At 34.8% G+C, this 18,439-nt stretch overlaps 1 protein-coding gene across 3 annotated transcripts in view; it reads right to left on the bottom strand.

The window, feature by feature from the left end:
- Window positions 1–18,439, bottom strand: part of SLC44A5 (solute carrier family 44 member 5) — a 168,754-nt gene that overhangs the window by 78,687 nt on the left and 71,628 nt on the right. The window contains exon 1 of one of the 3 annotated variants that reach the window (XM_087930040.1): window positions 5,283–5,346. The exons of the other annotated variants lie outside the window; for them this stretch is intronic. Within the exon in view, the coding sequence (XP_087786166.1) occupies window positions 5,283–5,319 (37 nt within the window). The 5' untranslated portion in view covers window positions 5,320–5,346. Of the gene's footprint in view, window positions 1–5,282; window positions 5,347–18,439 lie in introns of those variants that run through there. 3 annotated transcript variants of the gene reach the window in all.

The raw sequence follows: 18,439 nt of genomic DNA on the forward strand, positions 1-18,439 counted from the left end.
TTTTCACAATTCCTCCACATCAATCATACTAAAAAACAATTAAAAGTAATGTTAAGGTGAGTTTAATCTTTTAAAGATATTACTTTTAATCAATTTTATCTGAAATAAAGTTGAAAAAAGAAAAAGGTCTCTGCTGAAGAGACATTGCCTTTGTCTTAAAACTTTAATTTTACTTTACTGCTAGATCTTATCTCTTTGCCATTTGTTGAATGTGAAACACACAATTAGACACCAGCAAGCTTAATTCTGTTTATTTTTCAAACAGCACAACTGGAATTTATTTGATAAAATGGGTCTTTTGGTTTTTTTTGTTCAATAATGGCAATCCTGAAACTGTATCCTTTGGAGAATTTGTCCCTATTCTACTGATTTCTATATACTGAAAACTGAGAGCCAGTTCGATGTAGTGGTTAAAGAACCAGGCTAGAAATTGGAGACCAGTTAAAATCCTGCCTTAGCCATGATAGCCAGCTGGGTGATCTTGGGTCTATCATTCGGTCTCAGCCCAATCCACATCACAGGATTGTTTTTCCATGGAAAATAGCATGAGGAAGGAGTTTGAGGTATGTTTGTTGGCTTCAGTTATTTGTAAAAATAATAAAGGAGGAATACAAATAAATAAGGAAAAAAATGTAATATCTGATTTCAGATCTTCTTTAATATGTCAAATCGTTAACTGTGTTTATACTGATCAATGACAACATAATTCACATTTAAAATTAATACTGTGGCACAAAAAAAGTCATTTGAATCATGGAAATATTGAGTTAGCATCTGGGATTTGGTTTGTGAGCCTGTATCAAGAGGGGGATATTAAAAAAACCCTACAAATAGTGGTACACAATTGAACAATAAACAATTACATCATGTGAGATTATGATGGATAGAAACCAGGCACCATGTAAAAGTAATCAGTGGTCAGTACATTTTTGAAGCAAGGTAGTGTTTTTAGTTATATTTTCTAGAGTCTGCAGGTGTTTTCAGAAAATAAATCTGTTGCAGGCTATTCTAAGGTCAGTTTTATGCTTAATTGAAAGTTACTATATTGTCTCAATAATATTTGTAAGAACCGACCTAATGTTGAGAAGAGCATTTTGTTCATAAACTAACATATATTTACAGCAGTTTTCATTGCTGGAAATATTTTGTGGCAAAATATTTAAATAGGATAGATGTTGTCCATCACCATAATTAATTTTCATAACCATGGAGATATTTTTCAGCTTAAATAGGACTGATTTTGGCCACAACCATAATTGAATGAGTTCACATAAGTGTGTTCTGCTGGGTTGTCTAGATAAATTCCCATCAGAAAATTCACAAATAAAAATAAAATTCTCCTTAAATAAGCCTTTAGGAATGATAAAACTCAATATTTTAAAAGTTGTTTTATTATTAGTAATATATTTCCAGTACAGAGTGATCCTTTAAAAAAAAACCAATGGCCACACAAACTATTTTAAGCATCTCTGAGCATAGTAAGTCACTGTGTACAGGACCATGTTGGCAGTAATACTGGAAAACTCCAAGGAGAGGAAATGTGCAGATTAATAGGTACTTTGTTCAGATGTGATGTTTACTTCACAACACTGAGAATATCTATACTTAGCAGTAGGGTTTTTTAATACTTCTACCCATATTCAAAAGTCTAAAAGAGGAAAAATGTTTAGGCTAAGTCAGTTGGTCCACAATTGGCTTATAATTTCAGCACTTTTTGGTAGCGCCTTTTCAGCAATTTTTAAATCTTCTACAGCACATTAACGACAGATAAATTATAATACCTATCACTTCTGCTTCTCATTATTATTCGGAAGACATGAACTTAACCTCCCCCCCCAAAATATAACATTTTGCTTATTTATTATATAATTCTATGTTTGGGAGTGTGCATTTCCAAAATGCTGGAAATGCCACAATGACACTATCATTATGAAAACAACATAATGGAAAAGTTCCATAATGGAAAGTTCCATAATGGAATAACAGCTTTCTGTACTTGAGATGAAGTACAAAGCCAAAACAAATCTGAATTCATTCAATTCCTTGAGTCATCAGTTTAACTAACCTTTTCTCCATATTAACTAAATGGTTTAATTTTGAGTCATTGTCAGATAAAAGCTGAGCACCATCTTGTCAATATAGCTGTACTTGACTCTAAACCTCTATTATATAGCTGCAATATACTGACTATACTGTATAATTTTTTCCATTATCTTCTAAATAATGTCATCAGTTTTGGAAGATTTATTGTAAAATGAGATAGGCAACTTGTTGTCCTTTAGACATTTTGGTCTTCAGCTAGTATGGCAAAGAATCCTGGGAAATGTAGTTCAAAACATTTGGAGATACTAAGCAACCTATCCCTTCTTTACTCTGAATTCAAAATGTAGAATTACAGATTTTTAAAAGTTGCAAATGCAATGTCTTTTTTCAAACAATCATCAGATTTAACAATGATGTTTCAAACATAAATAACTTACTTAGCAAAAATGGTAGAATATTTACATTGTCTAAAGGGAAAAAAAAGAATAAAATTTTCTTATTTAATTTGTAAGCATCTTCCTGATTCTTTTTAACTATCATAACTTTCTATAAGATATCCTTAAATTTTTGTGACTTACTATTATTATGATACTGAGAATTCATCAGTATTTTTATTAGGCCTACTTCCCCGATGCAATTCAACTTTATAATATACCTTCAAGCCAATATTCATAAAAATGAACTATGAGTTTTCAAGTAGTTATTAAAGGCATGCTTTCACTAAGTTGTCTTCTCAAGCTTATACTTGTTTCCATGAAAATATGTTCTACAGATCAGTTTCTCAATAACTATGTAAAAGTACTGCATGCTTTATGAACTTTCCTTCCTTTCCTGGAAGAAATTATGAGTACTATTCATTAACTAAACACAGACTTTGTCCAGATCCTTACTATCTAAAAACTTTACAAACACACTCCCTATTCTGTAAATGCAGAAAGCTGATTTGTGTCTGTTTGTATTGTAATATATTCTTTTCCACTGCAGTAGCCGTCAAAAATATATTTCACTGCTAATATAAAAAAATAGTTTTTGGAAAATATCTATGTGATCAAATGGTAGAACACAAATAATGATGTTATATAGACATTATTCAAATCAAATCCAGACTCAGGAGATAAATTTAAGGTATAACCAATAAGTAATGGTTGAATTCCCTCAAGTATACTTGAAACCCATCACATTTTTAATACTGTAGTTGAACTGCAATTTGGAAGTTTTTCTAACATTCAGCTGGAATCCTCCTTTCTCTAACTCATTCATTACTCTGTCCTGTATTTTGGAAGGAAAGATAACAGACCATGAATCTTCTTTCATGCAACACCCTTTTAGTTATTTGAAGACTACTATCATAGTGTCCCCTTTTCTTCAGGTTAAACATACCCAGATCCTATAATATTTCTTCAAATGAAATAATTTCTAGTCTACTTATCCTCATTGTCCTTCTCTCAACCTCTTCCAATTTTTCTGAATTATTATTAAAGTATGGTGCATTAGAAATGGACATAGAATTCAAGGTGGGGACTGATCAAAGCAGAACAGAATGGAATGAACACTTTCTGTGGTTTAGAAATTATACCTCTGTGGATGTAAACTAAAATTACACTTGTGCTTTTTGTAGCCACACCATACATACTCAGTTTGGTGTCAGATATTACAAGATTACTAAGCCTACTATTCTACATCCTATACCTTTGCATTTCTTTTTCGTGTCCTAAAAGAACAACTGTGCATGTATGCCTGTTACTTTCTTACGTTTTAGCCCTTTCTCCAATCTATCCAGAGCTTTGGGAATGTCATTTCTGTCTTTCAAGGTATTAGCTATTCCATAGAATTTTAGATCACTTGCAAATCTAATAAACCTTTTTTTCCATGTTTTCATCCAAAGGGTAATTGAAATATTTGAAGAGCAGAGAGACTGATTCTCATATTCTCCAATTAATGAAAAAATTTCTCCAGTTGGATGAAAAATCATTATCAACACTTTTAAGTACAATTTTAAGTCAATTGTGTATCCTTGTGTTTCAATCCTACATAAATTCAATTTACATAAATTCCATGCGAAAATACTTTACTAGCAATGTATCCTGCTTCTGAATAAACATTGTCTGAAATTACTTAGCACATGTAAATGTATTGTACATATGAATATTTTTCCATAATGTTGGGGAAAGTACATTATTAAATCTATATGGATATGTAAAAGTGGGATTGGCATCTATCTTCTAATGATAATTGTTATTCTTAATTCTGCCCCTGACTCTTTGATACATCCATGCATCAAAGACAAATGTAAATTAAGAGTCAAAGCAAACACAAAGGATAACATCATTTTCAAAACAAATTCTAGGTTTCAAATAGGAATACTTTTATAAAAGTCCTATCAAATATTATAGTTTGTCTGAATCCCCCCAAAAAGTCATTACTAACCAATATGCAACTCATAGGAAAAAAAATATCTAGGCTTGGAGAAATAAATGCAGATCTTTCCTTATATTAGCCCATCTATGTAAAGTCTGGGTAAATTGGCACATTTGTATACGCATATTTTTCACTTGAGCAAATCTATTTTTAAACCAATCAAGTCAAAACTTGATTTATTTTATATATTAAAATTGTATTTCTCTTTTCTTTCTACATAATTCTGTAATAATAGCAATGTTTGTATGTATGTATGTATATATGGCTGATAATACATGGAAAGAAGTACAAACACACTCTTTTTTATATTGCTTTTTGTAATTATTCAATTTGATTAATAATACGTATGTTGGAAGCACTATCTTTAACTTTATTCAATAGTTAGGGTTAGGGTTATGCTCATAGTCATTATAACTTTTATGATTGATAATTGTTTAAAAAACACTTTGGTTTAACTCCTGTATATGTTGAGCTGGTAGTAAGTATGAATCAGTATTTAACATTCCATAATAAGCATGATTACAACTAGAAAGACAGCTTCTTCTTTAATCTAAAATCTGAAAATTAAAACATTGTCCCAAAACATAATTATATGAACAAAGATAAATATGAATTCTAATGAATCATAACAGCACTTTAATTCAAGCAACAAAAATTTGTAATTAGCAAATAATTACATACAGTTCTGGTGCTTTTTTAGTACATCTTAAACACTGTGAGAGACCAGAGAAAGTAATCTTCAAAGAGTTTAATGTCAGCCTTTACTACAAAATATTTCTCAAGTTACTTATTAAGGGCAAATGAAAAAAAATAAAGATTACCATTTTTTCCGTAGTAAAATTCTTCTTTCTTAGCCATTTTCTGATTCCTCACTCTAACCACTACAAGAACCTCGTCAGGAAGAACAGTTTGTACAGTGAGTTTGTGTCCACAAAATACTATTTGACCAGGTTTAAAAATAAAGCTTAACTGAGTGACACACCAAGCCTTCCAATCAGGACACAAGTAAAAATGGGGGCAGGACTTCTGCTTTCTCAACAGTTATTTCATTTCATGCCAAAATAAGTCTAGTGCTATAAAAGTAGGAATTTTATGCTATTTTCATTAAAGTTCTTTTTTTACCCTCAAACCATATAAATAGAGGCTCAACTTAAAACCACCACAGCCAGTTTAGTACTCAATGTAGTATCTCTATAATTACAAATCATTTTGAAATTCACCAACTATTGTGTCAACTATGCCCAAAACTGCATTATGTTGATTATTTGGTCAGTAGAGATGGAAGGCATTTTGTGCATTTGTTGCATTCACATGTAAAAAACATTCCAGACATTTTGCTTAGAGTATTTTAAAATAAGTTATTGTAATATATTAGCAGTTGCAATAGAATTTATATATGCATAAGTGCATAAGCGCACCAACATGCCTACCGTCCCTGTCCTATTGTTTCTTTTATTTTTCTATTATTTTTGTTATATGTACCCATTTCATGTATTCATAACTATGTATACACTTATACTTATTATCTTGTAAACAATTGACAAATCAAATAAATAAATATATAAAATAAATAAATAAATATAAATATATATTTATAAATATTTATTATATATATATATATATATATATATATATATATATATATATATATATATTTGTTTTCTGAGGCAGCGTATTTATATGTGATCTTTGGTTGTTCGGGCTTTTCTCCTCTGTGATCTCACATTACTCTGAAAAGCACAGAGCCGGAGACAGAAGCCTGAAGATGATGAATGAGACTTCATCGAACGCGTTGCCTAGATACTTGAATCTTACACAGGAGAAAACCCGAACAACCAAGAACATCAAAGACCTCAGAAACATATATATATATATATATATATATATATATATATATATATATATATATATGGATCTTTGGTTATTCAGGTTTTCTCCCGCGTAAAATTGGAAGTATCTACGCAACGTTTCGATGAAGTCTCATTCATCATCTTTGGGCTTGGGTCTTCGGCTCTGTGCTCCTCAGAGTAATGTGAGCTTGCAGCTGCTTCTTCCTTTTAACTGCTAGTGGGAGTGTGACTTGATTGGGTGGGGGCTTGGCTGTGTTCTGATAGGCTGGGGGTGTTCTAATTGGTTGGGGGTTTGGCTGTGTTCTGATTGGCTGGGGGTGTTCTGTTCAGGTGGGGGCTTGGTTGTGTTAGTCTTAGTTGCTGGGGCACAACCTGAGCACAACCAAGCCCCCACCTGAACAGAACACACCCCCAGCCAAAGATCCACATACAAATACCCGTGAAAAACTCAGAATATGAATATATATATATATATATATATATATATATATATATATGCACGCACACACACACAGAAGAAAACACATACAAACCGCTATCTACACGCACTCTCACACCACCACCCAGCACAGATCAATTCATCCAGACAAACACAATACAGAAGCCTGATGATGGCAGATGAGATTCTGCCAGAACGTTGCTACAACTTTAAAAGCACAACTACAATGACATGGGAAAATATCCGAACAAAGCTGAATGCCATACATGTAAGTACCTGTGAAAACTTGAAAATATATGCAAACCACATGCTGGTTATGATCCATATGTAATGCAGAGTGGCAATTTACATCAACATACATTTCCTGAGTTTCATCCATTTCAGGGATATCATAGGATGCTAAAATTAAACTATCAATAGCACAGCAGGTGTAATATAATACATTATATTAAAACCTTTAAATTAATTTTAAAATGATGGAAAATTGAAATATGGGTTTCTCAATCCACATGGCTAAACTCTTTGCAGATAATTTTCTTCTCCGCAGGCGCCTTCATCTCTACATCAACAGTAATGCCGATGTTTTGACAAGCAGGATATAAATTAAAACCAATGGTGCCATTCAAGTATATTCCATAAAAAAGCTAATGTTTAGTCAGGGCCCAAGAAAAGAAGAAGGTTGACTATGGAGACGAAGGAGAAGGCAGATCAGGCTACAATACAAGAAAATCATTATGGCTGGCATCATACTTAACAATATTTATAGGGATTTAATTTCTTGCAGATTATGCATTTCCTGTGCAGATTTGTGAGTTTTGCTGGAGCAAATAAAAGGCCCATATTTGAAGACAAAACATTCTGAATAATTACCTGCTTCCCCTAGAATAGCAGCAATTTTTTCCTATGCTGAATCAAAGAGTACAAATCCCCAAATTTATTAAGTAGTGGAGATGGCAAATATTAAATGCTTCAGATTATTTATATACACATATGCACATCAAATCGTTCTTAAAACGGTTTCCATTTCTCTTTACAATAAAATGAAGAAATTACAATCCTGATTTTAGAATTTGTAATCTCAATTTTCAATTACTGCATATAAATTAAGCTAAACTGACCTTTATGTCAGAGCTGTTACAATCTTAGAATAAAGATACAGGTAAACACATTGGTGCAAGTATAACCTATCATGCTACTGTAAAAAGGAGATAATAAAGAAAGAATTCAATTTATCAGATATTGTTTGTCTAAATGTTGTGTCATAAGGTAACTATATTGCAATCACTCTCTGGCATAACCTACTTCAAAATAAATAATGCCTGGAGGGATATTATTCAAATGGGATATAAATTCCATTTGAGAATCAAATTCTCTTGATGAGATTCCAAATGATGCCATCTGTTGCCCTAGAGAACAGACTGTCTAAGATCCTATATAATTATTTTGTTATTATGAGAGCAGCTAAATAGATTAATGGCCACATACTGATAGAGAAAATGGAGTGTAAGGATCTCCTGGGCTTTCAAGAAAATGCAGTAACTGGATTTTCACCTAAAATAATTTTAAATATAGGCTTGCTACCAATTTGTTGACATTGTAAAAATCACACTAGATATAAAATGTGATGCAAAGTGTTCTCATTCATTCTTCCAGTTATATCAGCCTTGTTTCCCTACAAGATATTCTATTTACCTTTCCTGCCAACTTTCTCAACTTTCAGTCACGATTCTGAAGGCAAACCATTTCTTTTGTTTGGGACATTGCTTCTCCTTTCATTTCCCTCCCACCCCCTTCAATCCTGCTATTGTTTCCCTAGTGTATGACTAAAGTCTTATCTACACAGCAACAGTGGACTAGCAGAAAGAGAAAGAATTACAAACAGATTTTATTAAGTATAACACCAATGAGCGTGCTAATCTTTTCAGTATTTTTACCATTTTGTTTCATTGCACAGTTATACAGTAAAAGCAATTCTGGATAAATTATAAAGGCTAATAATTGCATCAATACAATGGAACCAAAGATTTATGGGAGAATGTTTAGTTTTAGTTTACTTTTACAAGTTTACATTAAGTCCAAGAAGAAAATCAAAGAGAATATTTGGTGTCTTTTACTATATTGGTCAGTTGAAGAACTGGTATATTTCAGAGCTTCAGAGAGTGAACTCTTCCCAACATTTATCTCTAATCTGTCCTCTCTAGATGTATGTTGGTCTCATATCTGCAATAATTTTATTTATTTATTTGATTTGATTTGTCAATCGCTTATGAGATACAGGTATAAGAATAAACATAGTTTTGAATACATGGGATAGATACCTATAACAAAAATAAAAAGAAACAATAGGACAGGGACAGTAGGCATGATTGGTGCGATTATGCACACCATATAATGCTAATAGCTCTTTTCTACAGCTCAAGGTAAAAGTCTCCCTCTATTCTGGTCCATGATAATAGGATTGTTAACAATTTCTATATCATGTCCAGTTCCTATGGGGATTTGAGAAGCTCGTTCTAGAACTCTTATGTGAAACTCAGTTAGAGGAACCTGGTTTCACACCAGTTTCAGAGTCTGAAGTGAAAAGGCTTAACAACAACTTCAAGCCAAATATGGCTCCTAGTTGTAACCATAGCTTGTCTGAAATGTAAAATCTCATTAACTGCCAGACCCCTCTTGACCTCAATTTTCTCACAATAGATCAATCTGAAAACAGATTAAGTGGTGGCCATTATTGCCCCTATTTTCAAGAATGGGAATGGGATGATCCTACCATCGTATTGATGTATGAACTTGACAAGTATTATAAGCAAGTTTTGTGAAAGCCATTTGAATTGGAAGTTCCAAGAAACACTGAAAAAAACAAAGTTATTAGGGTCTGTGAACAAGTGGAGTTGCAATCCAACTTACACTGAATTTAATTTGAATTTAATGGGGTTTCTTTTGTATACTGTATCAGAGAAATGTATTCAGTGTATTATTTACATCATCCATAATTTTAACACATTGTACATGGTGAGAGTTAATGCAAACAGAAGCTCTTGTGATAGCTAAAATCACAAGTGATATTGTAAATGGTAAAGTATATGAATATATAGAACTATTAATAGTTGTAGTTGTTGTATGAGCTTGTGCCAGATATATCTAATATATATATTAGTTAAAGCTGGGGGAATAGATCTATGCTACAGAGTGAGGCAAAGAATCAAACACTATAATTATCAACACAACTACTATCTGTAATAAACTCTTGACCATTTGTGAATCTAATAAAAGGATTTTCCATATCCTTTTCAATATTTAAAAATAGTAATGTAAAACTCATTTGATTGTTTATTAGATATATGTTAAAAAGCTAAAGGTCCATTTTCAGAGCAAAAATATACTAACTGTAGTAATCTAATGCATGCCAGGTGTAACTAAGGAATTGGAAGGTCTTTAGTTTGCTTTTTTGTGGGATATATTATACAATATATTGCAAACGGAAGATGGACAATGCTGAAAGGGGCAGAGAATTAAAAATCATAATAAGCTTGGGTTGCTTAACCATGTTCTATTGAATGGACTAAAGTTAATTGAGTTCACAAAACACAATAAATTCTTTACAGTATAAATATGATGTGTAAATCCAATCACTAAACTATTATTAAAAGAGGATGAACCCTATGGATCTTCTTTTTCAAATGTGTGTGTGTAAAATATATTGGCTGTCATTTAATTAAAATGGAAGATTTGTGGTACAACGTTTATCAGAACCAGACAATGTTGACAAATAACACTGTTGTCTGAGTCTACAACAGTAAATGATTCAAAATAAACTCATCAGAATAGCACAGAAACTTGGAAGCAATGATATTTATTCTGCAATTTGCTTCATTTCATTGATTAGATTTATAAAGGCACCCAATTCAAAATTATTATTATGAGAAATAGCCCTTGATGTTGTTTGGCCCTGTGCCATGGAGGGCCTCAAAGGTGATAACCAGTCTACTAGTAACCAGTGCAACTTCCAAAACAGAAATATTAAACAGGCATGAAAAGGCATGCTTTAAACTGCCCTGCTGCATCAGCTGTAATGTCCAAATAGGTAGTCCTTAACTTCCAACCGTTCATTTAGTAACTGTTTGAAGTTACAACAGTACTGAAAAAAAAAAAAAGACTTGTGATCATTTTTCACACTTACAACCATGGCAGTATCCCAACAGTGACATGATCTAAATTCAGCAACTGCCATGTATTTAAAATGGTTGCAGTGTTCCGGGATCCTATGACCACCTTTTGCGACCTTCTAACAAGCAAAGTCAATGGGGAAGCCATATAACAACCCCGTTATTAATGTAACAGCTGCAGTGATTCACTTAACAACTGGGACAAAAAGGTCATAACAGCTGCAGTGATTCACTCAACAACTGTCTTGTTTAGTAATGGAAATTTTGGGCTCAACTATGGTCGTAAGTCGAGGACTACCTGTAGTCTTGAAGAGTAGCCCCATCTAGAGCGCATCATAGCAGTCCACATGTAAGGTGACCAGAAAGTGAGTAACTGTTCCAAGTGCCCCCTGATTTAGTCCATAAGTGCCTCCATGTTCTAGTCCATGGGTCTGTGTGTAGAAGACCTTTGTGGCCACAGCTGCCATCTGAAACAGGCAGGAGCTGTGAGTCCATGAAGATCCCCAAACTGTACATTACCCAAAGGGGTAAATATAGATATCTTCCTAACTGAGAAGAGAAGGTACAAAATCTTACAACTACTGGTACTAAATCTTGCCAGGATTAAGCCTGATCCTGTTCCTTTGCATCCAGACCTTACAACCTCCAGATTATAAAATCACAAAGCAGACATACTGTCTAAATATCTGATAAAAGTTATTTTTCTCACTGCAAGATAAGACCATAAAAGCCTTGTTTCTCTTACTTTTTAATCAGCTTTTGTTAGAATTAAATAAAGATTTTTCATACATACCTTTTAGCAATCTCTCAAACTCAATATCATGTAAGGGGTCATAAAACAGCATATGTTTTAGAAGAGGTGGTGGATAGCTTTTCATCTTTTTTTAATCTAGTGAAGCATTTTTTTAATTTCAGAAGTAATGTTCTGATATACAAAAGGGGAACAATTTAATGTTAATGAATGATACAAACCTTCAATGTAATTTAGCCTAATTTATGGTTTTAAAATATGTTTTAATGAATATAGTTTGGCCTTCAGTATGTATTTATAACTTGCTGTATCTCAGCAATATTTTCAATAGAAGAATTTGTATCTGTTATGAAGAAAAAACAATTATATATCTATTTCATGCTCTATTTTACATTTGAAAATGATTTGCAATATGTTGTAAAAACAATAAAAGTAGCTGAAATAGCTAGGAAAGTAATAGCCCAAATATAAATTAGAAGGCCTACAGTTGCAGAACAGAAGAAAATTCTATTTCTTCTACTATGATAGGGGTTTATGCTACATAAAGGAATTTGTTTATGTTGGATTTACTTACACCCATTTTTAAAAGGTTAAACAAATAAATATAAATTGCAAATAGAAACAAAAAATGTTATGTCCCTGGAACTTGCCAAAGTCCCCACCCAGGTCCGTTCATGCTGCGGGGGCGTTTGCTGCCCCTCATTGGCTGGCCTCCCTCGACGGCCGGCTATAAAAGCCAGCTGCAGGGTCCGGCCAGCCGCTGATCGCTGTGAGCCTGCTCCAGGCAGGGCTAACACGTTCAGTCCTTTATTGTTTCAATAAAGTCTTGTTGCATCCATGCCCTGGTCTAGCCTCTCATTGCTCAACTACAACAAAAAACTAAATAAGAGAACCAAAAATCAAGAACCAACTCTCAATACTGTAGATCCAGAAAACGTTTAACTAATGGGTGGGAATAATAGCAATAGCACTTAACTTATATACTGCTTTAGAGTGCTTTACGGCCCTCTCTAAGCAGTTTACAGAGTTAGCACCTTGCCTCCAACAATTTGGGTCCTCATTTTACCCACCTCGGAAGGATGGAAGGCTGAGTCAACCCTGAGCCTGGTGAGATTTGAACTGCCAAATGGCAGGGAGGGAGGGAGGGAGGGAGGGAAGAAAGGAAGGAAGGAAGGAAGGAAGGAAGGAAGGGAGGGAGGGAGGGAGGGATTTCTGATGCTCCCTGCTAGCTTCCCACAAGGAACTTTAGTCTGAAGGAAATTGGAAATTGATCCTAATCCCAACACTTTTTACCCACATGTGGTCATGGGGTTTCTGTTTATACACTGCTCAAAAAAATAAAGGGAACACAAAAATAAGACATCCTAGATCTGAATGAATGAAATATTCTTATTAAATACTTTGTTCATTACATAGTTGAATGTGCTGACAACAAAATCACACAAAAATTATCAATGGAAATCAAATTTAGCAACCCATGGAGGTCTGGATTTGGAGTTACACTCAAAGTTAAAGTGGAAAAAAAACACTACAGGCTGATCCAACTTTGATGTAATGTCCTTCAAACAAGTCAAAATGAGGCTCAGTAGTGTGTGTGGTCTACACGTGCCTGTATGACCTCCCTACAATGCCTGGGCATGCTCCTGATGAGGTGGCGGATGGTCTCCTGAGGGATCTCCTCCCACACCTGGACTAAAGCATCCTCCAACTCCTGGACAGTCTGTGGTGCAACATGGCCTTGGTGGATGGAGTGAGACATGATGTCCCAGATGTGCTCAATTGGATTCCAGTCTGGGGAACAGGAGGGCCAGTCCATAGCATCAATGCCTTCGTCTTGCAGGAACTGCTGACACACTGCAGCCACATGAGATCTAGCACTGTCGTGCATTAGGAGGAACCCAGGGCCAACCGTACCAGCATATGGTCTCACAAGGGGTCTGAGGATCTCATCTCAGTACCTAATGGCAGTCAGGCTACCTCTGGTGAGCACATGGAGGGTTATGCAGCCCCCTAAAGAAATGCCACCCCACACCATTACTGACCCACTGCCAAACCAGTCATGTTGGAGTATGTTGTTCTCCATGGCGTCTCCAGACCCTGTCACGTCTGTCACATGTGCTCAGTGTGAACCTGCTTTCATCTGTGAAGAGCACAGGGCACCAGTGGCGAATTTGCCAATCTTGGTGTTCTCTGGCAAATGCCAAACGTCCTGCATAGTGTTGGGCTGTAAGCACAACCCCCACCTGTGGACGTTGGGCCTTCATACCACTCTCACGGAGTCTGTTTCTGACAGTTTGAGTAGCCACATGCACATTTGTGGCCCACTGGAGGTCATTTTGCAGGGCTCTGACAGTGCTTCTCCTGTCCCTCCTTGCACAAAGGCAGAGTTAGTGGTCATGATGCTAGGTTGTTGCCCTCCCACGGCCTCCTCCATGTCTCCTGATGTACTGGCCTGTCTCCCGGTAGTGCTTCCGTGCTCTGGACACTACGCTGACAGATACAGCAAACCTTCTTGCCACAGCTCGCATTGATGTACCAGCCTGGATGAGCTGCACTACCTGAGCCACTTGTGTGGGTTGTAGACTCCGTCTCATGCTACCACTAGAGTGAAAGCACTGCCAGCATTCAAAAGTGACCAAACCATCAGCCAGAAAGCATAGGAACTGAGAAGTGGTCTGTGGTCACCACCTGCAGAACCACTCCTTTATTGAGGATGTCTTGCTAACTGCCTCTGCTTTCCACCTGTTGTCTATTCCATTTGCACAACAGCATGTGAAATTGATTGTCAATTAGTGTTGCTACCTAAGTGGACAGTTTGATTTCATAGAAGTGTGTTTGACTTGGAGCTACATTGTGTTGTTTAAGTGTTCCCTTTATTTTTTTGAGCAGTGTATAATGAAACAACTCTGAAACAATGACCGAAGGGTCAAGTGTTGCTTGGTGTTTTAATGTTTACAGAATATATTTAATACATGCTACATATAAATTGTCATGCTGTTCTCAGAAACAGACAAGCATGACAATAATAACAAAAGCTTCTCAGTGCAAAATTTTTGCTTGACAAATAAACAAAAATAAGTAAATTGCCAATCCCAATTCTTATATTTGAACCCCAAACAAAACAGAATGAAATAAGTATCTTCCCTACTGATTTATCTAGGTGATGTCCCATTAAAATTAATATAAAGAATTTCACCCATGAAAACATGTCTCTACTGATCCAAATCTCACTTAGAAAAAGGACTGAAGTTCCTATTACCAAGGTTAGGCTCCTTAGATTAAGAAGGTTTTCATTAATTTTACAACTCTGTCTCTGAAGTTGAAACTATAATGTATGTATGATTAATAGCATGTTTTGCATGGTCTTATGCAATGCTCCTATACACAATTATAATAGTTTTTAAAGCAATAGTGAATGCATTAATTATATTTATACTTGTGCTTTTTCCATATCCTCTGAATTCAATACAGAACAAAACAAAATTTAACTACTTCCTTCAAAGTTCATTAAAGAGAGCATTAAGTTTTTGTATAGAAAGAAAACTGCCTAATTAAGCAATTCAGTGCTTGCATTATAATCCCATATGCCCTGTGGTTCACATACTGAATTTTTAAACAGGTCTTTTTAAAGCAATGATCTAATTTAAAATAATGAACATATTTGCTTGTTGGGATACACATTATTCACTGATATTGGTAAAATATTAAATGTTTTTAGACACATATGCAGAGCAAGAGCAAGATTTTTAAATATCAATATAATTAATTGAACATGAAGGGATTTGCTGAGATCTTGGAAAATAAAATGGAATATAATGAATATACTGCCACTAAAAATATAAAGTTCTTCTATTGCTTTTTTTCTTTAGGTCTATCCAAAGTCAGCATTCCAGTCTTGTCCTATTAATCCAATTTCTTGATAACTGAATTAAATTGCTGTATATATTTCATTATCGATAATGGATAATGTTTGTATGAGAAACAGTAGTAATAACATTGTCAGCATATAATTTCAATTTATGTTCTTGGTTTGCTAACTTAATTCTTGAAATTTTATTTTCTTAACATACAGTATCTTTGTAGTTATAGTCTCAATGAAAATAAAAGGGAGAGAGGGAACATTATTGTTTTATTAGCTTCATTATTGTACATTTTTGTTATGGAAGACTATTTATTAGTATCCTGCATTCTTCTTTATAACTACTCTGTATCAATATGAGTTTGGATCATTTTCTCCAATAGCTTATGCATGAAGGGCTATTTTAAAGTGTCAAAAGCTTTCTTCACTCAGTGAAAAATGATAACTCTTGTTTTTCTGATTTTTATTGTCAATAGCATTCAAAATGTGTCTTTCATTTATTCTTCTTATTAAGAATTGTTGTTGTTAGTACCTTAAATTTACACATTTCCTTTCTTTTCGGACCTCAACACAGTATACATGAAGACATACACTCACATCATTTTAATTATACAGAAACAATCCCATGATTGGACTGAGAAATAATGACAAAATCATCCTTTCAGTTCCATAGCCAAGTGGGGGGGACAGTCTAGGTTTCTTTCATCCCAGTCTAATACTTTAAACATGAAACTATACAAAGGAAATCTTTCTTTCTTGCATCTCATTCTTTCAACAGAGATTTTTATACTTATTAGAACATGGGTGTCAAATTCAATTTCATTGAGGGCCGCATCTGAGTTGTATTTGGCCTCGGAAGGCTGGGGAGGCGTGGCCAGGGATGGGCGTAACCATGGTGGGCGTTTGACACAGGCTCAAGATGCATTTTTTCCCCTTTGCATTCGGAACAGCTATTCCAGACAAAGGGAAATATACTTTCTGGCACAAATAGTCTCAATTCCATAATGTAGAGATTAAATACATGTAGAGTCCCCAGCTGCTATGGGGCTTGACTCTTTTGTATAAGAGCAGAGCATAAATGAACTGTCTGTCCAGATGTCTCTAAAAACTGTCTGTCCAACAGACTATCAATCGTTGTTACTATCTCCGACATAGCCCGAGAGGAGGACTTAATATTAGTAATAATTTACAAAATTGATAAACCACCTAATTCTCAATAACTCTGGGTGGCTCACAAAAATAAAAAAAATACAATTAAATCAATCACAAGTAAAAGATTAAGATAAAAGATGACAAACTCAGTGATACGGAGGGGCTCACTCTCTCTCATCAAAAACCTGGGGGAAGAGCCAGATGTTTTTGGTTCTTCTGAACAACAGCCATCCAGATCTTAGAGGGTTCCTAGTTCTAGTTGGCAGATGCTGTTAAAGACAAGGTGAAGAAGGCTCTGTGTCCTACAGCACTCTGTCAGCTAAAACAGGCTGGGGGTGGGGGGGAGATGCCCTGTGACCAGTTTTTAGCCAGCAGAGGCACTGTGAACCAGTTCTTTGATATTTCCAGGCTGGCCCTATGGGCCAGATCTAACCAACCCACAGGCCTTGAGTTTGACACCCCTGTATTAGAATATACCTTCATCAATTCAAAATCCTAATTAAAAGACACAGAAAGATATGAGTATCTTATTCTTGCTTTTATGCATATGTCGCATTTATACAATTGAAAGCAATTATAAAGTAATAAAATATTTATGTTCGAATGTACTTCTTGAACAGCATCAAATGGAACTACTCATTCACTGAGCTTATCTGATGTAGCCTTTTCTGTTACATTAGCATGCTTATTATGTTATGCAATGTACATGAATATAAGGTACATTTTATAAATGTTACTTGAGTTTAATAAATCAGAAAGAAAACTTATTATCAAGTTTGCAACAAACTAAAATTAAAGGTAAAATTATACTGGCTGTAGGCAAAATTGCCTCATTAAGCTTTCCCTAAATCTTATTGTGGATAAAGACTTTATAAATAATCAAAATAAAATCTGCAGCTGAAGAAAATATGCAGATAAATTCAGTTCCATCCTTCAGATTTGGTTCATTTGTAAATTTCACCTAAAGTTAAAATATGACCAACCTTAAATATATAAAATAATAATTAAAAAACATTTTCAGCTTCCAAGTATCTGAAATTTTCATTTGACTTTGCAAGACAAGCATCTGAATACATATAACATTTTTGTACAACATGTTCAAAGTTTGCAGAGAATGCATCCAGTTCTTCATGCTAAACTACTTCATGCTGAACTACTTCCTACAGTCCTGCATATTAATTTGTTTAGCTTTTTTTAAAGCATGCTTTGGCTTCCTGTCAAAGTCACTCATTTGTATTTATGCAGAATCATATTTAATACAACTCACAATTCTAATAAGCTATATATTATTTTATTGCACTGTCTAAATGCAGCAGGTACAGTATTTTCCCAGTCAAATCTTTATCTTAACTTTTCATGTTAAAATCAGGGGTGGGATTCTACTGCAAAATCTCCATTCCCACCCCACTCCAGGGGAAGGATACTGCAATATCCCATTCCCTCCCCACCCCACTAACCTGCTTTCCAGCTCCATTCTCCTGTGCAGGGCAACAAAAGAAGAGCCAGCCGATCAGCTGGGACTCAGGAGGCAGAGAATAGATGGGGGGGCGGGACCAGTCAGAGGTGGTATTCTCTGAACTACTCAAAATTTCCACTACCGGTTCCCCAGAACTGGTCCGAACCTGCTGAATAGCACCTCTGATATACAGACACCCATACACAGTGCAATCACAATCTAAGCCTATGCACATTATTATTGGTTATTATGATTAATTAGATTTATACCACATCTTCGTACAGGATATCAAGGTGACATATTGT

The sequence above is a fragment of the Pseudonaja textilis genome, chromosome 3, assembly GCF_049901715.1.
Source record: "Pseudonaja textilis isolate UNSWEBS1 chromosome 3, rPseTex1.2, whole genome shotgun sequence".
Lineage (NCBI taxonomy): Eukaryota > Metazoa > Chordata > Lepidosauria > Squamata > Elapidae > Pseudonaja > Pseudonaja textilis.